The following is a 25,401-nucleotide window of genomic DNA, read 5'->3' as shown; positions in this document are numbered from 1 at the left end:
GGAAAATGGGGGAAAGGGCGTACCGAACGCCACCCTCGCCCTGACGGCTACCTTTGTGTGCGGCTGCATCAAGCTGTGCATAGATCCTCGGTACGCAAACACCAAGTGTCACTACTTACTGAGGTTCTACCTGTCCCCGGTGTTGCGAAAGATCGACCTGGCCTCTTTGCCGCGGAACGCTCCGAGTAGTTGGACCATTCCGTACCACCTGTCCTTCGTGGAGAAATTTTTGAAAGGAAACACCTTTGACCACAAGGCCGTCAGGCAGTGGTCAGCACGTAGTATCCTCGAGACCCTTCGGGAAAAGGAGAGGGTGGATCCCGTCGTGTGGTTCCCCACGCAGACTGCCAAAGTCGTTTGACAGAATGCCTCATCGCCAGAACTTTCAAACAAGCACACGGACGTTGCTTGGCTGGCGGTGAGAGAGGCTCTGCCAGTGAGATCCTTTTACGCATGCCCGGAATCTCCGCGCCACCGCACGCTACCCTCGCGGTGGCTGCGGTGGGGACGAGACTGTCGATCACCTCCTTCTGGAGTGTGCCTATGCGCAGGAGGTCTGGAGGGGGATGTAGTGGTATTTGTCGAGGTTCGTCCTGAACAGCTCCGTGACGCGGGACTCCGTGCTCTACGGGCTGTTTCCTGGGATGCACACGGAGACCAACATCAACTGCGCCTGGAGGACCATCAATGCGGTGAAAGACCCTCTTTGGTCTGCCCGCAACTTGCTGGTCTGCCAGCTGAAAGAACTGACCCCGACCAAATGTTGCAGACTGGCGCACTCCAAGGTCCAGGACTACGTGCTAAGGGACGCGCTAAAGCTTGGGGCAGCCGCTGCCAAGGCGCGGTGGGGAAAGACCACGGTATGAAACCCCTCATCCAGAATAGTAAAAAGAGCCCTATCTGGTAACTGGGCCCAGCTGGCGCCTTCCCCGACTGGTCAGGGGGCCAACTGGGACTGTGCGGGGTGACAACTGCCAGGGTATTTTCTTTGCTTTATTTTTTTTTCTTCTTTGTTTGTTTTTTTCCTTTAGTTGATGTACGTACCCCCTGGGTAACCCGGAGCGGCTTGCATGACTGGGTAGGTGTATAAATATGTTTTATTTTTTGTACATCTTACGAATAAAGTATATTTTTTCAAATTAAAAAAAAGTGACGAAACATCTGAAAACGAACCTTCCAGCTCAGCGAGCAAACTCACATCCAGAACCTCAACCTGAGCTACAAATCTTCTCAAAATCTTTAGATTTTTAGATCTTTAGATTTTTGTTAGGCAAGAACATCTTTTTATTTTGAAAAAGGTTCACTGGACTCGAAACATTAACTCTGCTTTCTCTACACAGCTGTTTCCAGACCTTCTCCAGCAATTTCCGTTTCTTGTTTCAGATTTCCACTACCCACAGGTCTGTGTTTCATTCAAAAATCTATCTATGTCTGCCCACGTCCACCACCACTTGAGCCAGAGTTCCCAATTTGCACAAACATCCAAATGAAAAAATAGTCCCCACCCCTGTCTGGAACAGGCAAGCCCCAATTTTAAAGCAGAGCCCCATTTCAGGACTCACCCGTAAAGGAAGCAACCTTTCCATATCCACCTTTCAGGGTCTTATACATTTCAATCAAGCCACCCCTCCCTCTTCTGAACTTCAGTGGAAACAAGCCTAGCTAGCCTACACTATAGGACAACCCATTGAATCTGGATATCAGTCTAATAAACCTCCTGTGAATTGTCTCCACCATATTTACATTCTTCTTTAAATATGACTAAAACTACACACACTATTCAGTTTGTGATCTAAATAATGCCTTGTGTAACTGAAGCACATTACATGACCAACCCTTCTGAGGAGGCGTCACTAGACCCGAAATGTTAACTTTTTTTTCCTTCACAGATGCTGCCAGACCTGCTGAGCTTTTCCAGCAACATTTTTTTGTTCCAAAAAAAACTTACTCCATTTTAATAGCCTCAAAACTCCCACATCTGATACGACTTCTTCCATCCATTGGGCACATACTCTTCAACGTCGAGCCTCAGCTTCAGTTACTTGATCGATAAAGTGTCACATAATGCCTGCCATAAGTGAACCAATACAAGGGCAACTTCATCTTTAAACTCCACATTCCTCAAATTAGTGGACTATAGAGCAATTTGGACATGGATTCAACTCTTGAATTGAAATCGGCAATATCAGTGACATATCTACATAGAATCCCTACAGTGTGGAAACAGGCCCTTTGGCCCATCTAATTCACACTGGCCCTTGGAGCATCCCACCCAGACCCATCCCCTTATAACCCACCTAAGCTACACATCCCTGAACACTACGGCCAATTTAGCATGGCCAGTCTGCCTAACCTGCACACCTTTGGACTGTGGGAGGAAACTGGAGAAAACTCACGCAGACACTGACCGTTGACCAGGTTAGTGGCTGAGGTTTTGCAATATCACCCTGACATCCTTATAAAGACCACACAAGTATAACCTGTTTCACCATTTGCTTTAATCTCAGAGTTAACATTCTTTTGTTCTTAACTTCTGTTTACCTCTCCAGTAGATTCACAGTAATGCTAGGCCAACGTAAGTGCATACATGAAACAAAATATTTTAGGGATATACAAAAAGAGTGCTGGGATTAATTGGGTAGTTGTTTTGAAGAGTTGGCACAGGCAGCATAGCTGCCTAATTCAAATTCCATATTGCCATCTGTTGTATTTGCCTTTTTACTAGCTCAGGTTTTGCAATCTTTGAGAATTAGTTTGAGATATATAACATGGTAAAATCGGAGAAGCAAAGATTCAGTGAGGTAATGCCTCTTCCTAGTAGAGGTTGAAAAGAAACCTGGTAAAGATTTGCAAAATCATGGTATCAACCACAAAAGGACACTCACATAAACAAGGGTATTTGAAGAATTTCCTACTATTGTGTTGATGGGCAGAAAGACAACTGATTGGTTTAGATTAAGAGTGAAGGGGTGTTACATTTAGAGAGAGAAAGACACTTGAAGTGAAGATCCAACTGCCTTGTCCTAACAATAGTTGAAGTAGAAATTGAGGGTAGAAACAGAAGAGAAAGAAGAAGAATCAGGTATGTGTGTAAATATTGAGACATGGTTTGACGGATGATTGATAAAAACAATGAGCAAGACGATGCCAATAGTATGACTAAAGCTATAATGAAAATTGAAATGTGCAAGCTTTGGGACAATTCTAAATGTTTTGTAGTTAACAGTCGTGAATCTTGACATTACAGTGATTCTCAGTGAAAACATAATGGGCATTTTCTCTTCTTTCCTGGTACAATCTGAAGCCATCAAGAATCAGTTGTACCTTTGTCTTCGTGGGGCCATCCAAGCTACAGCTGTACAAATATTAGAGGATAAAATGAAGGACAGACTGCAGCATGACTTCAAAACCCATACGAGTACTGTGTCAGTGGCTTTCAGGATTTTATTGGAACCATCATACCAGACATCCCATTGATGATTTGGCTGAAGATCTCAGGGAAATGAAATTGTAATAGCAGGAGAAAACAGAACGGATACTGCAGTCTCAGATTCCTAGGTCTGATGACATCTGTGGAGTGAGAGACAAAGTTAACATTTTGAGTCCAATATAACTACTTCAGATCTCTTTCTTTCTTCTGTTGTTGCCAGACCTGCTGGGTTTCTGCAGCACTTTCTGTTTTTATTTCAGTTTTCCAGAGACCTTTGTCCTTTGGTTTTACACAGGCTTGTAATATGTCCGTTCTGAGAGTAGTGAAATGTGGGAAGAAACACTGACAGCCTAGATACCCCCTCCAAAGATGCACCAGTCATGTCATCATGACACCTTAGTCCCATGACTTCTAAATACCATGAATAGTGAAATAAAAACAGAAATCGCAAGAAGAACTCAGCGGGTCTAGCAGTATCTGAGGAGAGAAAGCAGAGTTAACATTTTGAGACCAGTGACCCTTCTTTAGAAGGTCCAAAAACCAGGCTAGTTCAGAAGGGTCACTGGACTTGAAATATTAACTCTACTTTCTCTCCTCAGATGCTGCCAGACCTGCTGGGTTTCTCCAGCAATTTCTGTTTTATTTATGATTTCCTGCATCTGCAGTCCTTTGTTTTATGTTATGAATGGTGAAAGAGCTTACTTTTTTTTATTCTTTTAGCTTTGTCAGTAATGCTCACAATGTATGAAAAATGTTGTGGCCCTCTGGTGGTACCTAGACAGAATTGTAGAATAACAATAAAATGGTATGAGGAGACACCCAGTGGAAGGAAAGAATGCTGATTTTTTTTGCGCAATTGTAGTTATAAAATAGATCTGACATTTGGTTATTTCTATGGGTTACAGCCAAACATTAAAAGTTGCACTGATTTGCTGTTGATATCTTCCCATGAATGATGATTGCTGTTGTGGTCCAGTGCTGGTAATTTTTAACTTTAATCTGTAAGATTTAAGAGAGCTATCTAAAGTAAATTTATTGAATTTGAGGATGGCCTGTTTCAGTGAGGGGAGAATGGATCTGGCTAAAGTAAATTGGAATCAAAGATTGACAACTAGAATGTAATAAAACAATGGGCTGCTGTTAAAAAGCGGATGGTTTAGACATAACTGACATACTTTACCGCAAGACAAAGGAGTAGGGCAACTAGATTCAGACCTCCTCAGATGTCAGAAGAGGTTTTGGAAAATAGTTCATAACTCACAGCAACAACATATCCCAGTGAGAAAGCCAACCATGGTCAACCAGGGAACTTAAAGATAGCGTCAAATTGAAAGAAAAAATATGCAATGTGATAGCAATTATTAGTAAAACAGATGTTTGGGAAAATGTTTAAAACCAACAAAAGATGATCAAAAAATAATAAAAAGGGAGAAAATAAACTGTGAGGGTAAACCTGGAAGTAACATCAAGATGGTTGGCAGAAGCTTGTTTACATGTATAAAAAGGAAGTTGGAAACCAAAGTAAACATAGGCCCCTTAGAGAATGAGTCTGGGGGAAACAATAATAGAAAGCAAGAAATGACAGACTAGTTGAATAAAGATTGCATCAGATTTCACAATAAAGGATGCTAATAGTATTCCAAAAATATGAAATAACTGGGGCAAAAGGGGTGAGGAAATAAAAACTACTGAAAGAAAAAATATTAGGGAAACTATTGGAGTTGAAGATTGATTTGGTCCCCTGATAACATGCATGCTAGGATATTAAAGGAAGTAGCAACAGAGATAGTGATGCACTGGTAGTAATCTTCCAATAATCCTTTAAAATCTGAAAAAGAGGCTTGGAAAATTGTCACTGTAGCAACTTTTCCAAAAAAAAGGAGGCAAATAAGAGGAAGGACAAATAGGGTATCTCAATAATGTTTAAATAGAGAAAGACTGCAGAAAGCTGCAACATAGGAGGTCTCATGCATGAATCACAAAACCATCCACATCCACAGAATCCCTGCACTGCTGAAAGAGGTCATTCAGTGCATCGAATCTGTACTAACCCTCTGGGCAGCATTCAGACCCAGAGTCAGACCCAGCCCTCCACTTTAGCCCCATAATCCTATGTCGCTGCATTTATCATAGCCAATCTGCTTATCATTGGACTGTGGGAGGAAACCGTAACACCCAGGGGAAACCAAGTAGGTATGTGAAGAACATGCAAACTCCACATAGACTGTCGCCAAAGACTGCAGTCGAACCCAGGCCCCTGGTTCTGTGAGGCACCAGTGCAAACTATTGAGCCATAATCAACAGGTAATAGGTAAGGCAGTAGAATGTAGGCCTTCATTTCAAAGAGAATGAAGTTGAAAAGAAGGGAAATTTTGTCTAAACCATATGAATTAGAGTAGACCTGGAATAGTGTTGGACTCCTTATCTAAATGAAGATGCATTGGCTTTGGAGGTAGTCCAGGGAAGGTTCAATATGTTGATCCTGGGATTGTAAGAATTGTCTAATGAGAAGAGATTGAGTAATTTGGACCAGTACTCATTGGAGTTCAGCATACAAGCGTCTTAGGGAGCTTGACAGAGTAGATGCAAAGAAGTTACTTGTACTGTAGGATATTCTCGGACCAGAAAGTATGATATCAAAGTATAATGTCAACAATGAGGAGGAATTTCTTCTCTGAGGATAGTGAACCTGCGTAATTGTCACAAAGGCTTGTGAGGCTGGGTCAATAAGGACAAGATATTGGTGAGGTCACTTTTAGAATACAGGTAGTTCTGCTATAAAGCGTGTTTTGTTAATGCAAATGGCTAAAATGCGATTGATGAATAGTGGATGCTGTTTGGTTAATGCAAACTTTCTGCTGTACAGGTATAATGATTTCCCTAAAACACAATTTTCTATAGCATGAGATCACACAAGAATGCAACTATTGCATTACAGGAGAACTACCACTACTGTGTGCAATTCTGGTCACGCTTTTATAGAAAGGATATTGTTAAATTTGTAAGGGTCCAGAAAAAATTTACAAGAATGTTTTTTGGACTGGAGGGTTTGAGTTACAGGGAGAGGCCAAATAGGCTGGGACTTGTGTCCCTAGAGTACTGAAGGCTGAGGGGTGACCTTATGAGGGGGATGGATGGAGTGAATAGACAAGGTATTTCCCTGGGGTTGGGGGTGAACTCCAAACTAGAGGGCATAGGTTTAAGGTGAGAGGGGAAAGATTTAAAAATGACCTGAGGGGTAACTTTTCCATGCAGAGGGTGGTGCATGTGTAGAACGAGCTGCCAGAGGAAGTGGTGGAGGTGTATACAATTACAACTAAAAAGGCATCTGGATGGGTATATGAATAAGAAGGGTTTAGAGGGAAACTGAAAGAACTGTGGATGCTGTAAATCAGAAACAAAACTAGAGATTGCTGGAAATGTTCAGCAGGCCTGATAGCATCTGTGAAGAGAAATTGGAGTTCACATTTCAGGTCCTGTGACCCTTCCTCAGAACTCTATTTTTGTTAGGGTTAAAAAGGGTATGAGCCAAATGCTGGCAAATGGAACTAGGTCAGATTGGAATATCTGTTCAGCATGGACATGGTGGACTGAAGGGTCTGTTTCCATACTGTATGATTATATAATTCCATGTTCAAGGCTGAGTTGGACAGTTTTGTTTTTAAATCAGGAGGCGAATCAAAGTTTATGGGGAAAAAGCAGGGAAGTGAGGTTGAGGATTATCAGATCAGCCATGATCTCATTGAATCATGTAGTAGACACAAAGGACAGAATTACCTACTTCTGTGTCTTGTGGTATTATGATAGAGAGTATGATGAAGTAGTAAACATGAGTATAGATGCCAAGTTATGAATAACAAGGAGTAATCGGTATTTGAGAAGATAAGTGAAAGAGATAATAATAGACTGGAAGCTCCATAAAATGGAATCCAAAAGACTTCTCTAGGTATATATATCATTATAAAAAAAGCCAATTAGCGGCAAACCAGGGAGATGAAGGAGAGTTAAAGACATATTCATATGGCTAGGGTGAACATAAAGCCATTTAAAACCCTTCCTGTGCAGGGAGTCGAAGGGCATGACTGAGGTACTAAATAAGTACTTTGCTTTGTCATTATAAAGGACAGATTACAGGCAAGTTCATGGTGGAAATGGAAGTAATTGAGATATTGGACAGGATAAAGTTTCTAAAGAAGGGCTATTAGAAAGGTTAGCTGAACCTAAGGTTGATAAGTCACACAAGATCTGATGAAATAAACATCAGATTATGCTGAGGGAAGCCAAGGTAAAAAGGTTTGACACACTGATAATAATGTTCCAATACACCTTTGGTATAGGAGGAATAAAAGGGATTGGAGAATTTCAAGTAACTCATTCAAAAAGAGTGTCAGAACAAACTCCCCAACTGTAAGCAAGCAGTTTAATTTGTGATGTGAAAGCTTTTAAGATGACAGCTCAAGACAAAATTAATAGTGACTAGAATAAGTTAACAGGGAAAGTCAGCATGTATTTATTAAAAGTGCTGCTATTTTCGGGTCCCATCCACCTCCATCCTGCCAACAGCAAGGCTGAAAAATGCTGCCGCCAAGTCTATTTTCACAGAAAATCGGACAAAACAGACATTGTAGAATCAATAAATTCCTTTAGTGAGGAAGCAGGCCATTCAGTCCATTTAATCCACACTACCCCTCCAAAAAGCATCCCAGTCAGACCCACTCCCTTACCCTGTCCCTATAGCCTTGCACTTCCCTTGGCTAATTCACCTAGCCTGCACATCTCTAGACACTGAGCAATTTAACATGGCTGATCAACCTAACTTGCACATCCTTGGACTGTGGGAGGAAACCAGAGTACCTTGAGGAAACCCATGCAGACATGGGGAAAACATGTAAATTCCACACAGAGGCTGAGGCTTGAATGTAGTTATGAAAAAGGGGTGTGAAATGGTGAATGGGTAAATATAGAGAGGGAGGAAATAGTAAGGGGTTTAAAATCACCAGTCTAGAATGAAATATATCCCAGGCAGCTTAAAAGAAGCACAGGAAAGATACTTGAGGCTCTGCAGGGAGTGTTAGAGCTTAGGTAATTATAGACTAGTCAGCCCGATCTTCATAGTGGGTACATAATTGGAAAAAAAAATTGGAGATTGTACAATTAGTGTGGCATGAATTAATTAAGGACTGTCAGTATGATTTTATACGGTAGCGTCTGATCACTTGATTGAAGTTTTTGAGGAAGCAGAAAGGAGAGTTTATGAGGATTGTGCATTTGACATATCTGTGTGGGTTTTACTAAGGGTGTTGACATGGTTCCTATAATAGACAAACCTGTAAATTAGTGATACATGGGGAAGTGGCATATTGGATCTAAGATTAGCTGAATGACGATTACAAAGGATAATGATTGACAGGTGTTTGGACTGATCAAATGGGCAGAATAATGGCGAATGAAATTCAGTCCTGAGAAGTGCAAGGTAATGCATTTAGAGAAAATAAACAAGGCAAAAGACAACAAGTTAAATAGTATAATTTGGTTAAATGAAGAGAAACAGAGGGTCCATGAGATTGTATTTCCTAGATAAGGTAGCAAGATTGGATAGATAAAATGGTCAAGAAGATATACTGAATATTTTCCTTTCTTGGCAGAGGCCTAGAGTTTGAGAGTGGGGAGATTATGTAACAAATGTATAAAGCACTAGTCAGACTGCGGCGTAAAGTTCTTGTTACTGTGGTATGAGAAAGAATAACCATTCTAGAGACAGTGTAGAAGAGATTTCAAAGGATCTTGTCAGGAATTGAGCACTTTACCTGTGAAGAAATATTAGATAGGCTGTGTTTGATTTATTTTCAGCAAAGGAAGCTAAGGGGAGATTTAACTGAGGTGTGTGAAATGTTGAGATGTCTAAGTAAGACAGATAGATAGGGAGGGCTTATTTCCATTAACAATGAGGTTAATAACCAGGGGCATTGATTGAAAGCAATGGGAAAAGCTTAGAAATGGTTAAGAAGAAATCTTTGTCCAGTGGGTAGTGGGAATATGAAACTGCCTACCTAAAAGGATGACAGAAGCAAAAGCCCTCAACATTTTAAAAAAAAACTTGGATATGCAATTAACGCTATAAACTAAGACCTGGACATACAGAGCTCTCCTCTGACCAGGCCTGACAGAGTGGGCCAAATGGTCTCCTTTTGTACCATAATGTTTTCAAATTTTCTAGTTAAAATATAAAGAGCAACTATGAATAGACCTGTAGCAGCAGAAGGATATGAGAAAAATGAAGCTGAAGTCTGTTGACTTCTGGAGTTTCAGTTGTGCTGTGTTTAGAAGGCAGTGATAGAAATAAGGGTTAAAAGACTTAGTAGCAACCCAGCAGGTTTTGATTGCAGTATTTCTCCAGTTGTGTTTTTCATCAAAGACAGGTTCTGGTTATTTAGATACTGATCACGGCCCCTACTCCTACCCCACCTGAGATGTATGGTATTCATCCTAGTGACATTACTGTAGAGCCTCCCAGTATAATTTCAATTTTCTGCCATTTTGACAGTTTTAAATATTTTAATTATGGCAGCCAAGAACACCTTCCTTTTAAGAGTTACAGGCTACCGTTAAATCACATAAGACAGGCACGATTCAGCAAGATACATGTAGGAACTTCAAGTCACACTGGCAGGTTGCTCCATAGAGAATCATAGAATCCCTACAGTGTGGAAGGAAAGTGATAACTGCCAAAGTGATTCAACAAATATTATATATTAAATAAAAAGCTTTATTAATTTTGGCACATCCATTACAGGCACAGCAACTCTCGTAACTCCACATCCAATCTACGCCAACTAGTGCAATTAGTTCATCTTTATGTGCTGCCAACAGTTAAGATGTTGGCATCTTACAGTGGTGCTGATATATTTTGCATTGTTTCTTTTTTGTAAGAAGAATGCATGATTTCAATACACAGTTGCTATATCCAGATTCTGCAGTGACAGTGTGATTGATAGATGATAATGATAGGGGTGAAGCAGCAAGTATCTGAGACATCAATGCTGGGATGCATTCAGGATCTAAGTCGTGAGTGACTTAGCTTTAGAACAAATGATGTGGGGACCATGGGCAAAGCTTGGCTATTTTGTCAAGGCACACGTATGATTCAGTTAACTATTTTATCTTTAATCTGAAACTGCTAAGAGGACATGTCTTTATATTGCATCCTCCATGCAAACAGCCATATGATAATGGTAACCTGATTTTATCATGATATTTGAGGAATAAATATTGACCAGCCTACAAGTGATGATGCCCCTTCTGTTTTTTTTAAATCGAGCTATGGTTATGTTATAGTTGGAAGTGCCTCATTTTCTCAGTGCTTCACATAGCTTTGCAATACAATCTGCCGAGTTTGTTGCACTCAGGTATCTGGAGTCGCACTTGAATCCACAACATCAGTCCAAACATAAGGAACAATCTTCAGCCAGAAGTGCCAAGTGGATGATCCATCTCAGCCTCCCCCAGTGGACCCCAATATGACAAATGTCAGTCTCCAGCCAGTTTTATTCATCCTATATGATACAAGAAATAGTTGGAGACACTGGATACTACAAAGGGTATGGGACCTGATGACATTGAGGGGAGGCAGCAGCCTAGTGGTATTATCACTGGGCTGTTAAGCCAGAGACCCAGGTAATGTGCTGGGAACTGGGGTTCAAATTCTCACCATGGCAGTTGGTGAAATTTGATTTCAGTTTTTAAAAAGATCTGGAATTAAGGTCTAATGATGACAATGAATTCATTGTTGATTATCAGAAAAACCAATGTGGTTCATGAATATCCTTTAGGGAAAGAAACTACCAACTTTACCTGGTCTGGCCTACATGTCACTCCAGACCCACAGCAATTTGGGATGTCAGTAAATGCTGGCCTAGTCAGCAACACCCTCATCCCATGAATGAATTAAACAAAACATTCCAACAATAGTACTGAAGACTTGTGCTCCAGATCTTGCTGTACCCCTAGCCATGCTGTTCCAGTACAGCTACAACACTGGCATCAACTTGTTGCCTAGATACATCCTGTAAACAAAAAGCAGGACAAATTTAACCCAGCCAATTACCACTCAATCAACCAGCTCTCAATCATCTGTAAAATACTAGAAAGTATCATCAAAAGTGCTGTCAAGCTGCACCTGCTGAGCAACAATCTGTTCACTGACACCCACTTTATATTCTACCAGGGCCACTCAGCTCCTGACCTCAAACAGCCTTGGTTCAAGCAAGGACAAATGAGCTGAATTCTGAATTGAGGTGAGCATGACAGCTGTTGACATCAAGGCCACATTTGACCAAGTCCTAAGCAAAACTGGACAAACTCTCTACTGGTTGGAGTCATACCTGTCACATAGGAGGATGGTTGTAGTTGTCGGAGGTCAGCCATCTCCATTCCAGGACATCTCTGCAGGAATTCTTCAGGTTAATGTCCCAGGCTCAACCATCTTTAGCTGCTTTAAAAATGACCTTCCCTCAACGATAACGCCAGAAGTCGGAATGTTTGCCAATGATTGCACAACGTTGGCACTTTTATGATTCCTCAAATACTCAAGTAATCCATGTTCAAAGGTACTAAGACCTGGACAGTGTCCAGGCTCAGGTTGACACATGGCAAGTAACATTCACACTGCAAATGCCAGGCAATGATAGTTTCTAATACGAGACAATCTAATCACCACCCCAGTGTTACCATCATAGAATCCCTCACTACATACTGGTGGTTACCATTGACCAGGAAGTCAACTGGGCTCATCATAAATGTACAGTGACTACAAGAGCAGGCCAGAGGCTAGGAATACTGCAGCCAATAACTAACGTTCTGATTCTCCAAAGCCTGTCCACCATCTACATGGTACAGTCAGGAGTGAGACGAAATACTCCCCACTTGGATGAGGACAGCTCTAACAGCCCTCAAGAAACCTGACATCATCCTCGACAAAGCAACCTGTTTGATTGGGACCACACCCACAAGCATCCACTGCCTCCACCACAGACACCCAGTAGCAGCTTTATGCACTGCTTGCAGAATACACTGCAGAAATTTGCCAAAGATCCTAAGATAGCACCTTCCAAATTCATGACCACTTCCATCTAGAAGGACAAGGACAAATTTTCCACCAATTTTCCTGGTCTGGACTGCATGTCACTCCAGACCCACAGCAATTTGGAATGTGCAGTAAGTGCTCAGTTCCCCTCCATCCTACTCACCATCCTGACTTGGAAACATCACCGTTCTTTCACTATCACTGGATCATAATCCTGGAATTCCATCCATAAGGGTGTTGTAGGTCTACCTGTTGCACGTAGACAGTTGTTCAAAAAGGCAGTTCACCACCACTTTCTGAAGGATTATGTTTAGGTTAAGGTTAGGGTTAGGGTTAGGAACTGGCAATAAATGCTGGCCAGCCAGCGACACGCGTGTTCCACAAGAGAGTTTTTAAAACCCTTGTGACATGCATATTCATACATTTCAGATCTTGAGGATCCACTGCTTTTGTTTCAGTGAGTCGTTCTTAGCTTTATTGAGCATTCTTTAAATTTGTAACAGTCCATCCAGTAAAATGTCTTTTGAGCAATTTTGTTCTGATCATGTTAATCCAATTTTTGTCAGTGGTACATCTATATAATAAGATAATTAGTTTCTCCCTTAACACTTCTTTCCATGTACAGGTGAGAAACAAATTGAAGTAGAAATGATGCTCAATGGTGATGCTTCTACCAAGAATAGCACTTTCGGAGTACTTGCTAGCGTTCATGAAACTTCAAATCTGCATTCCTCTGACAGCTGGCAATCTGCTATACTAATTTACAACAGTGATGACAATCGGACATCATCAAATATTACCTTTGTGACTGTGAACCTAACTAATTTTCCCACTCAAGAAGGTAACTATTTATTAGCATGTTAGCTGTGTTAAGGCCTGTAAAGCCAAATGTTATAAGATGATGTTTTTATTTCAAATTCTTAGCAGGAGAAAACTCTTCAAGCTGAATGAACTGTACAGCGTTAACCTTGCAAGCAGGTTAATCGGTGCTCTGGGCAAGAATTTAAACTAATTTATCAGGTGTTTGGCTACTAGGAAACAGCATTTAAAAGTAGAATTAAGTACACACCAAAAGATCTAAGTTAGTATTGGAATAAGCATCTCAGTCATGATGGGTGTGGACAGAATAAACTGTTGCCATTGCTAGAAAAGTCAAAAACATCTGGATGCTAATTTAAGGTGAACAGCTAAAGAAACAAATATGAAGAAAGAATTGTTTTTTGAACAGTGTCTATGATCTGGAATGCATTGCCTGAGACTGTGTTGGAAGCAGATTTGATCGTGGCTTTAATAAAGAGAATTGGATAATTAGCTAAAGGAAAAGATTGCATACAGGGAGGCACATTGACTTGCTTTTTCAGAAAGCCAGCACAGACACAACGGCCATATGCTCTTTCTGTGCTGTGCTGTAACTATTTTGGTATTCCATTGCTAGAGTTTCACAGGTCCATTGAGAGCATGGTTGATGATAGAGTTGCAACATATATAGCCACGAGTCTGGCATCATGATGTAAGTTCTGAATTTTACAAGTGGCAGGAGATGTGAAGGATTCTTCCTCACTCTGATATGGTGGGACGTCAATTAATTCGGGTTGAATCGGAAATTAATTTGAATTTGGTGCATTTAGAACTTTACTAAAGTACATGAATCATTAGGCTTCAAAGTCCACCTAGTTAAAAAAAATGCGAAAGAGGCAAAAGTGAGAAGCCAAAATATGGGGGAAAGGAGGGTAGGTAACAGACAATATTGACAGATTTTGGCAGAAGCAATCTAAAGGGGACAGCATTAAAAGAGGGGGCGTGTCTTGGTAACAGCACAAACAGAGAAGGGAATGTGTGAAGGTGATTACCAAGGAGAGGATGCAGCGCAAGAAACGTGTCGTGCACGGACAGACCTTACCTTACCTGGGCCATATCTACCCAATCTTCATAGCCTCCAGCTGAGAGAGAGAGGGACACCAGGGAGGGAAGGGTGGTGGTAGGGGGGGTCTAAGCACAACCAGAGCACAAGAGTAACAAGCAAACTAATGTACTAATGTCCAAATAGGCATACCAGAAAAGAGATGAAAGAGTCATGCTAACAGTTCTCCAAAAAGAAAGCCATTCCCAGGAGACAGTCTGCCCGTTATGCGTAGCTCAACTATTTTCATATGTCCAAGTAACAACAACATTGCAGATTGAAGGATTCTAGGGAAGTGGTCACTAACTTATTAACTGTGCTCAGAACAAACTGAGAATCATGGAGGTTGGTAGAAACCCAGTACCAGGGTCTTTGAAGAATGCTGGCCATTTGAGACTTGAAGACAAGGGGTCATTTTTGCACACACAATGTGCATATATTGCAAACATTTACCAGTCTGCATTTTGTCTAAACCAATGTAGTGAGTTGTAAGTGGCAAATATAGAAGTCTAGATTGTGTGAAATGCAGTTAAATCCCTGCTTCATCTGGAAAATGTGTTTAGAGCTGTGTAATTTGAGGCGCAAGACAGTAAACGGGCTGGTTTTACTTTTTCTGCGATTGCATGGCAAGGTGCCACAGTGTTGTGTGTAGGTGTTGGGAGTGGAGTAGGAGTAGACCAATTTGTCCTGGAAGGAATGGTCCCTGCGGAATGCAGTCAAGGGAGGGAAGGAGAATGAGAGTCTGGTGGTGGCATTCAGCTGCAAGTGGCAGAAATGGTGGTTTAAGATCCTTTGGATCTGTGAATACTGGTGGGATGGAAAGTGACCAGGGACCCTATCAGTGTTTTCAGAGGGAAGAGAAGTGATGAGGGCACAAGTACAGGAAATGGGTTGGACACAACTGAGGGCTGTATCAACCACAGTGGTGAGGAATCCTCACTTTAGAAAAAACGTGAATATTTCCCCAACAGAAGGTAACATCATCAGAACAGATGCAAAAAAGACTGAGAAGCTGGGAGAATAGAATGGAGTCTTTATCGGAAGCAGGCTGTGAGGATTGTCCAGGTAATTGTGGGAGTAGTTGGGTTTGTAGTGGACATGTGGTTCAGAACACATAACAGGATAATATTCTCATAGAAAAGATAATAATCAAAGTTCTCATCTATTATTTAAAAGTATGGAATTTTTGGTGATTTTAGTTTGTAATTGTCATGTTGAGGTCCTTCAATGCTGGAGAATGAAACTTTTATCTAACTTGGACGTAGATTAAAGATGGGGCTATAGTACTGTTATTTGAGTTCTTGAACCTGCGCTCCGTTCACACAATCATAGATTCATAGAGCTCTATAGCACTGTAAAAAGGCTCTTCGGCCCATCAAGTCTGCACCAGTCAAAAACAGCCACCTAATTATTCTAGTCCCATTTTCCAGCAGTTGGTCCATAACGTTGTATGCCTTGACATCACAAATGTACGTCCAAATACTTCTTAAATGTTATCAGGGTTTCTAGCTCTACCACTCTTACAGCAGTAAGTTCCAGATTCCTGCCATCCTGATAGGAAAAAAACATTCTGCACATCTCCTCCAAACCTCCCACCCCTTACATTAAATCTGTGCCATCTGGTCATTGATCCTTCCACCAAGGGGAAACATTTTCCTGTCTACCCTATTTGATAGTTTTATACATCTCAGTCGTGTCCTCCTTAGTATCATCTGCTCTGAAGAAAACAACCTCAGTCTGCCCAATCTGTTTTCATACTAAAACTCACTAGCCCAGGCAACATCCTGGTAAATCTCCTCTGCAGCCTCTCTTATTATAATGTGAATTCCAGAGCTGCACACCACTCTAGCTGTGGCCTAACCCACATATTATGCAGTTTCGGTGCAACCTCCCTGCTCTTAAACTTTTTGCCTCGGCTGTTAAATAAGTAGCACACATACCTTCTTAATCACGTTATCCACTGTCCAGCTAATTAAAGGGACAGGTGCGCTGCATACCAAGATCCTTCTGATTCTCAGTACTCCCCGTGGCTCTACTGTTCATCATATATTCCCTTGCCTTGTTTGGTCTGCTCGAGTGAATGATGTCACATTTATCCGGATTGAATTCCATTTGCTACCGATCAGACTATCTGACCAGCTCATCTGTATCCTCCTATAATCTAAGGTAGTTTGGGCTCAGAGTGCAGAATCGACATCAAAAAGGAATTTACCCACAGTGACAAAGACTCCAAGATTAGGAACAATGTATTCAATTATAACATTTAGGAGGTTTCTATGGAACCGCATAAATTTGCCTTAAACCCTTTGTCTGCTAGAATTATTGTACCGTGGGGTGTGTTCACACTCTGGTGTAGTATTGATAATTTTGTATCATTAGCTCACTGTATCTCACAACTAAATTGTGTATTTTCCAGGCTGTTCCATGTAGGATCCTTGCAGCCTTCAGGGAGAAAATTTTCATACCATCAGTTTGCTGAACAAAAACCCATCAAGTTAATCAGTAATAAATTTAAAGATTTTAGAAAATCTTGTGAATGCACTTCATTCCTTACAATTCTTTCAAGGACAATTTCAAATGCGGCATTGTGTAACAAAAATCAATTTCTGTTCTCTTTAACCTTTCTGCAGAGCTTGTGTATATAATTTACCATCTGGACAACAATAACACGAACCCTTACTTGCAATGGAAGAATCTTGGAAGGCCAGATTTTCCAACAGTGGAACAGTTCCATCTTATCAGAGAAATGGAGGTTTTACTTCAATTTCAATTTTATCATTCAATTGTAACATTGGTAGATTAGCACAATTTATGCAATATGTTATTTATTATCTGTTTTTATATATGTGGAGTACTCTGAATAAAAATTGTTTCTATATATCCAAGTGCAATATTTACATAGATAACATGGTGTGAAGCTGGATGAACACAACAGGCCAAGCAGCATCAGAGGAGCAGGAAAGCTTGACGATAGGAGGTAGGGGTGGGGCTTGAGGTGGGAGGAGTGGAGAGATGGGAGGAAGGACGAACAGGTTAGGGAGGTGGGGACGAGCTCGGCTAGTTTTGGGATGTGGTCAAGGGAGGGTAATTTTGATCTCACCTCCCCCTACAGCATCCCAAATCCAGTCGAGTTCGTCCCCACCTCGCTAACCTGCCCGTCCTTCCTCCCACCTATCCACTCCTCCCACCCCTGCCTCCTTGACCTGTCCATCCTCCCTGGACTGACCGTTCCCCATCCTAACTCCCCACCTACACGCACCTTTACTGGCTCCATCCCCGCCTCTTTGACCTGTCTGTCTCCTCTCCACCTATCTTCTCCTTTCTCCATCTTCCATCTGCCTCCCCCTCTCTCCCTATTCGTTTCAGAATCCTCTTGCCCTCCCCCATTTCTGAAGAAAGGTCCAGACCTGAAACATCAGCTTTCCTGCTCCTCTGATGCTGCTTGGCCTGCTCTGTTCATCCAGCTCTACAGCTTGTTATTTCAGGTTTTATTTTAGAAAATGCTGGAAACATGAGACTGCTGGACATGTATATGGTCACAGAAATTTGAGGGTGCATACATGAGGATCAATGGTCGGCACAACATTGTGGGCTGAAGGGCCTGTTCTGTGCTGTACTGTTCTATGTTCTATGTTCTATGATGAAAATCTGTTTTGATGAAAATTCAGCAGTACTAGTTTACTAAAGTTCTATGTGACGTAAAGTCTTTATTACCATCCTTACATAGCTATTATTTTGATATTTGGGATGCTTTTTGGCAACCTTCATCATGTCCACATCAATATATTATTCCAAACATGCAATTTAGTGTTTTGAGGTAATTTGATCTTGTTTTAATTAGGACCCTGTGGTTAAGGGACCAATGCCATTTCCTCCAAAAGGCAATATCATTCTGAAACTGCAACTTCCTATTCCCTCTGTATATCTGTTGCACATCTGTGCAAAGCCTGAAAGACCTCCAAACCAGGTTAGAATTTGAATTTTATTAATTCTTGTCGATTAAAATGGTCAAAGAGCTTCTTACATAGTTGGAAATCGTAAGGACATAATCATTTCATGTATGATCAGTAAATAGATTGCTGAAAAGATAAATGATGACAATTGAATTGAACCAAAATGAATTGCAGATTTGCAATGAAAATGAATCAATGGTTTAAGATCAGCATTTGTATTGTTTGCAGGTTATAAAGTAAATAAGAGGTGATATTCAAATTTTTAATGTAGAAACATAATGTTTTCACATTTTTGACATCATTGTGAAACTTTTTTCAATGATACATTACTTAGTATAACAATTTGATAACATAGAAACAAGAGTCCAAAACCCAGGGGTTTTGAGAGCATAAGCAGCCTAATTTCCACCCAGGAACCAGGCATTTAAAGCGTACCCAGGTAATGACATGATTCTGTGCTATTTATATTGGGTGTCCAAATCCTGGGTCAGAAGTTGTATCCAACTTTTTTGCTTGTCTTCTCCTTGTTTACATAACAGACCAACATGTCTGGATAGTCCCTAAAGTTGGTAGGCTGAATTTCGTGGCACTCACCAAAATAGGCATGAAGTGGGGATCCTGGCCTGTTAAATGTCAGATTACATTTAAGTTGCAACAAGCCATCTGGACAGAAGTGAGATAGGGTTTTCACCATTCTCCAACTAGCGTATGTTGGAGGTGAGGTTTATAATGCTTTTGTTAGAACTTTACATTTCTGATGGTAGGAATGCATTGATTTATCAAGTCCCACTATGCAATAAAGCATCCCAAAAGTGTAGATATTCAGTTGACTCATTAAAATATCTAATTTGCTTTGATTTGCTGTTGACAAAGACAAAAAGATATGCCCATCAGTTTTAACTAGAAAACACAGAAACATTTATTTATTAGCAGTTCAACTTTCAGTGACGTTGAGCATTTATTATTCAGAGAGAGAGAGAGTTGGATAGAAACAGCAATGCTTCTTTTCAAACCACTCCACAACTCCTAAGAGCACTTTTTTTTCTCGGAGAGACACAGAGACTTGTATTTTCTGCACACTTTTTGGAGTTTACTCTTCAACTGCACAACTCCCAAGTTTAAGCTGAACAGAAACTAACAATCCAAAAGCTGTCACTATGCAACCTGTAGGCCAAGGCTCCTTTCACTAGTTTATCTAGTCATAGTAACAAGTCCATGTTACCTGTTTCTAAACAACCCTCTTTTCACTTGACCTTGTGTAAAAACTAGGTGAAGCACAACATTAATTCCACTTTTGATGTTTGAGTTCCAAATAAAAAGTCACATGGCAAACTCTCTGCAACCCAGGCATTGTTCAAATTTCCAGTTTTAGTTTGAAAAAAAATCTGGGAGTCTAACACAACTTGTTAAGCTGTTAAATTGTTGGCAATCCTTTGTGATTCTACATAGTTCAACTGAGTGTTTGAATACTTTACATGTTACCTAAGAAATAAAGTGTGTAACGTAGTAATTTTAACACATTATTTGATCTCTTCACAGACTAGTGGTGTGAACTTTATACCTCTGATACTGGGACAGGTGGCTGTTACATGGGATGATAATTATGTCAACTCAAAGTAAGTACTAGATAATTACAGTTATCAACAGCAACACAGGCACAATGTTAGACAAAATGAAGCCTTTGGAATTAAAGAGGCAATTGTTGCATGAAAGTGAAATTGTTTGAAGAACAGGAGGTGGAGTAGAGGTAAGCAGGTGTTTTCAGACTGTGAAATAGAATACCATGTTTCGCAAAGGGGCCAATGTTGGGACTTCTTTTTGAGATATGTTGATAATGTTATGTTCAGTTTGCAGATGGCACAAAACTGAGAAATATAGTGTTATGATCTTGGTATGCCTAGAATTTTTGGGACAGTGAAAACCCAGGTATTCTCTAAAAGAATGCAACCACAGCTTTCACTGTTTAAAACAAAAGTATTTCTCTATATTAAGGTCAAAAAACAAGAATTTAACAACTGTACTCTATCTTAACTTGTGAGTTACATTAAAACTATTAGGAGCATGATGTATGGTTAAATATAGCCAAACTAAGTTTAATTCAAATTTCCTTCTGAGCCAAGATAATAAAATGTGCGGCTGGACGAACACAGCAGGCCCAGCAGCATCTGAGGAGCACAAAAGCTGACGTTTCGGGCCTAGACCCTTCATCAGAGAGGGGGATGGAGTGAGGGTTCTGGAATAAATAGGGGGGGGAGGGGGATGTGGACCGAAGATGGAGAGAAAAGAAGATAGGTGGAGAGGAGAGTATAGGTGGGGAGGTAGGGAGGGGATAGGTCAGTCCAGGGAAGACGGACAGGTCAAGGAGGTGGGATGAGGTTAGTAGGTAGGAGATGGAGGTGCGGCTTGGGGTGGGAGGAAGGGATGGGTGAGAGGAAGAACAGGTTAGGGAGGCAGAGACAGGTTGGACTGGCTTTGGGATGCAGTGGGTGGAGGGGAAGAGCTGGGCTGGTTGTGTGGTGAGGTGGGGGGAGGGGACGAACTGGGCTGGTTTTGGGATGCGGTGGGAGAAGGGGAGATTTTGAAGCTGGTGAAGTCCACATTGATACCATTGGGCTGCAGGGTTCCCAAGCGGAATATGAGTTGCTGTTCCTGCAACCTTCGGGTGGCATCATTGTGGCACTGCCCAATGATGGACATGTCATCTAAAGAATGGGAGGGGGAGTGGAAATGGTTTGCGACTGGGAGGTGCAGTTGTTTATGGCGAACCGAGCGGAGGTGTTCTGCAAAGCGGTCCCCAAGCCTCCGCTTGGTTTCCCCAATGTAGAGGAAGCCACACCGGGTACAGTGGATGCAGTATACCACATTGGCAGATGTGCAGGTGAACCTCTGCTTAATGTGGAAAGTCATCTTGGGGCCTGGGATAGGGGTGAGGGAGGTGGTGTGGGGGCAAGTGTAGCATTTCCTGCGGTTGCAGGGGAAGGTGCCGGGTGTGGTGGGTTGGAGGGCAGTGTGGAGCGAACAAGGGAGTCACGGAGAGAGTGGTCTCTCCGGAAAGCAGACAGGGGTGGGGATGGAAAAATGTCTTGGGTGGTGGGGTCGGATTGTAGATGGCGGAAGTGTCGGAGGATGATGCATTGTATCCGGAGGTTGGTGGGGTGGTGTGTGAGAACGAGGGGGATCCTCTTTGGGCGGTTGTGGCGGGGGCGGGGTGTGAGGGATGTGTTGCGGGAGACGCGGTCACTGTGGGGGGAAAGTTGCGGTCCTTGAAGAACTTGGACATCTGGGATGTGCGGGAGTGGAATGCCTCATCGTGGGAGTAGATGCGGCGGAGTCGGAGGATTTGGGAATAGGGGATGGAATTTTTGCAGGAGGGTGGGTGGGAGGAGGTGTCTTCTAGGTAGCTGTGGGAGTCAGTGGGCTTGAAATGGACATCAGTTACAAGCTGGTTGCCTGAGATGGAGACTGAGAGATCCAGGAAGGTGAGGGATGTGCTGGAGATGGCCCAGGTGAACTGAAGGTTGGGGTGGAAGGTGTTGGTGAAGTGGATGAACTGTTCGAGCTCCTCTGGGGAGCAAGAGGCGGCGCCGATACAGTCATCAATGTAACGGAGGAAGAGGTGGGGTTTGGGGCCTGTGTAGGTGCGGAAGAGGGACTGTTCCACGTAACCTACAAAGAGGCAGGCATAGCTGGGGCCCATGTGGGTGCCTATGGCCACCCCCTTAGTCTGCAGGAAGTCGGAGGAATCGAAAGAGAAGTTGTTGAGGGTGAGGACAAGTTCGGCTAGGCGGATGAGGGTGTCGGTGGACGGGGACTGGTCGGGCCTGTGGGACAGGAAGAAGCGGAGGGCCTTGAGGCCATCTGCATGCGGAATGCAGGTGTATAGGGACTGGACGTCCACGGTGAAAATGAGGTGTTGGGGGCCAGGGAATTGGAAGTCCTGGAGGAGGTGGAGGGCGTGGGTGGTGTCACGGACGTAGGTAGGGAGTTCCTGGACCAAAGGGGAGAAAATAGTGTCCAGATAGGTGGAGATGAGTTCGGTGGGTCAGGAGCAGGCTGAGACGATGGGTCGACCAGGGCAGGTAGGTTTGTGGATTTTGGGAAGGAGATAGAAACGGGCCGTGCGGGGTTGGGGAACAGTGAGGTTGGAGGCTGTGGGTGGGAGGTCCCCTGAGGTGATGAGGTCATGAATGGTGTTGGAGATGATGGTTTGGTGCTCGGGTGTGGGGTCATGATCGAGGGGGCGGTAGGAGGTGGTGTCGGAGAGTTGGCGTCTGGCCTCGGCGATGTAGAGGTCAGTGCGCCATACTACCACTGCGCCACCCTTGTCTGCGGGTTTTATGGTGAGGTTGGGGTTGGAGCGGAGGGCTGCCCGTTTTGCGGGCGAGAGGTTGGAGTGGGTGAGAAGTGTGGAGAGGTTGAGGCGGTTAACGTCTCGACAGCAGTTAGAGATGAAGAGTTCGAGGCAAGGTAGGATGCCTGGGCTGGTGTCCAGGAGGAGGACTTGTGTTGGAAGCGGGTGAAGGGGTCAGTGGAGGGAGGGTTAGGCTCCCGGTTGAAGAAGTAGGTGTGGAGGCAAGGCGGCAGAAAAACTGTTCTATGTCCAGTCGTGACTGGTATTCGTTGATGTGTGGTTGTAGGGGGACAAAGGTGAGCCCCTTACTAAGGACTGACCGTTCGTCCTCAGTTAGTGGGAGGTCTGGGGGGATGGTGAAGATGCGGCAGGGTTCAGTGTGGCTGTCTCCTCTGGGGTTGCTGGCTGTGGAGGTTGTGGGTGGAGCGATGAGGGCGTCGGCCATGGGCGGGGTTCCGTCGCCGGTTGGAGGATCGGGGTGGGTGGCAGCGGCTGCGGTGAGGGTGGTGTGTGAGCTGTTGTAACTGGAAGTGGAGGCGGTGACTGCAGCAGCGGTCCCAGAAGTGGTGTGGCCGGCGGAGGCGGATGTGACGTCATCGGTGGGGTCTCCGGCCCTGTCCTCATGGTCAATGATGGCGGGTGCATGGTGGGGGAGGGGCAGGGACAGACTCGGGATTGGGGAGGCGCAGGAATCCTCTTGTGGGTGGCAGGGGCCAGTGAGTTGGTTGTACTTACGGTTTTTGGTGTCCAGTAAAGCTGAGTGAAACTGGATGTTCAGTCTGTGGATCCTGCGGAGGATAAAAAACAGCAGGGGTCCTTTGCAGGTCTGGGAGAGGGAGGCTCTGAGCTGGGGCAGGCTGCATTGCAGTGTGTGGAGGTGCTGGCGCATGGCTGCGAGTTTTTGGAGGTGCCGGTGCATGGCTCCTTCTGAGCCATTTATCTTAACACCACCAAGAAGCTGACTTCCAGTATGGTGATTGCTTCAAATCTACTCTTACCAGCCAACATTTATAAAATCCCACTCAACATAGATCACCAGGGTCTTAAGTCCAGCCACCTCGAATATCAGATTTCTGGTTCTAACAATTTAAATTTGGATTCTTGCATTCAGAAACTCTCTTCTCAGCTTTGTTATTTCAGATGTCCCAATTCAGTGTTAGTTGAACCCTTTAATTATCAAGCAATTTAAACTCTCATAACCAATGCACAGAATTTCAACTGAATCCTGTTTGAAACACATGCATCCTGCTGTCAGATTGTTCCAAACTAAATTGCTTAAAGGGAACCAATATAACCCGCTTCTTGTTGATCCTTTTCCTGTTGCTAATCTCCTAGGCACATTGGCACATGGTCAATTCTACATAGCCTGTTGATTTTTCTCCTAACAAGAGATAATCTGCTAGAGAAATCTCTTGAAGGGACCATCACCACATATAAAACATAGGTTTTGTTTCTCAAAGGCACACAGGTATCACAATTGTAATCTGCAAGGTGTATAGAACAGACTTCCAGATGGAATAGACTAGTGGAATTGAGAGCAGCATAACAGATGAAATTTAACACCACGCTATAACATGGTTAGCTTTGACAGAAAGACCAAGTGGATGCAATGTAAACTAAATGGAACAATTTTAAAGGGGGTGCAGGAAAGCAGAGTACAATGGATGCATCCACACAAATCTTTGAAGCTGGCAGAATTTAAAAAGACTGATTAGAAGGCATAGGATCCTTGATTTAATAAATAAAAGAATGAGAATTCTGACTTCCACAGATCAAGACAGAAGGGGTTGAAGTAAAACAACTGGAAAAACAACCCTAAATATCTTCCTTCTGCTCTTGCGGACCAGCCAAATCTAACAGCATACACAAAGCAATATTTGGCCACCTTCTCATCAGCGAAAATTGCTTATCATTTCAGACTCATACTGTGTTATAAACATTATCTTTTCTTTCCTATAAACTGCCATGTAGAACCTTTCTACCCCCAACCTCGCCTCCAATACATGTGAGGAGTTCATGGATTTCTTCAACACTAAGATTGATCAGCCAGCTCTGGCACATTCTCAAATGCCCTGTCCCAACCGAGCTAAACTTCCAATAAGGCTCTCCCTGTCCTAACACTGAACCTGTGTCTTTCTCTGCTTTATTTATGATGTTTCTTGCATGCCTTTTCCAAGTTTATTTTCTAGTTAAGAAGACCTCTCTTTATTCTCTTCTGAGTAAATTATTGACCATCCACTTTTACTTCCGGGCTTTCATGTTCAATGTGGGTTGTTAATGATTCATGCTCCTCAAGATACGTCTTGATCTCACACTCAAGTCAAATAGTGTCTGGATGTCAATAGCAGTCACTCACTGTCATCTAACTTCTGGAACTCAGCTGTTTAGTTCAGGTTTGAATATATCTTGTAATGGGGTCTGAAACAAAGCAGTCCTGGCAGAATCCAAATTGAACATCAGTGAGGAGGTCATTGCCAAGTACATTCTGCTTGATAACACTGTTGACAATCCCTTCCATTACTTTGCTGATGATCACAACTATTCAAATAGGGTTGTTAAAGCCATGGATTTTTTTTTGTTTGGCCTGGACTTGGCCTACCTGGGCATTTTCCTAATTTAGTGAATTGATGCTAATGTTGTGGCTTTACCACACTGGTTAGTTTTGGAGTCAAAGCCTTCAACGTT

General features: G+C 42.7%; 1 protein-coding gene across 5 annotated transcripts in view; it reads left to right on the top strand.

The window, feature by feature from the left end:
• Positions 1-25,401, top strand: part of idua (alpha-L-iduronidase) — a 254,145-nt gene that overhangs the window by 217,927 nt on the left and 10,817 nt on the right. For all 5 annotated transcript variants that reach the window (XM_048521540.2, XM_048521453.2, XM_048521369.2 and 2 more), the window contains 4 exons: positions 13,138-13,353; positions 17,043-17,164; positions 18,254-18,379; positions 19,905-19,981. In XM_048521540.2, the coding sequence (XP_048377497.1) occupies positions 13,138-13,353; positions 17,043-17,164; positions 18,254-18,379; positions 19,905-19,981 (541 nt within the window). The remainder of the gene's footprint in view (positions 1-13,137; positions 13,354-17,042; positions 17,165-18,253; positions 18,380-19,904; positions 19,982-25,401) is intronic.

Source organism: Stegostoma tigrinum, chromosome 1, assembly GCF_030684315.1.
Source record: "Stegostoma tigrinum isolate sSteTig4 chromosome 1, sSteTig4.hap1, whole genome shotgun sequence".
NCBI classification, from domain to species: domain Eukaryota; kingdom Metazoa; phylum Chordata; class Chondrichthyes; order Orectolobiformes; family Stegostomatidae; genus Stegostoma; species Stegostoma tigrinum.
Note: the sequence above shows the minus strand (reverse complement) of the source record. Positions and strands in the feature narration are given on the sequence as shown.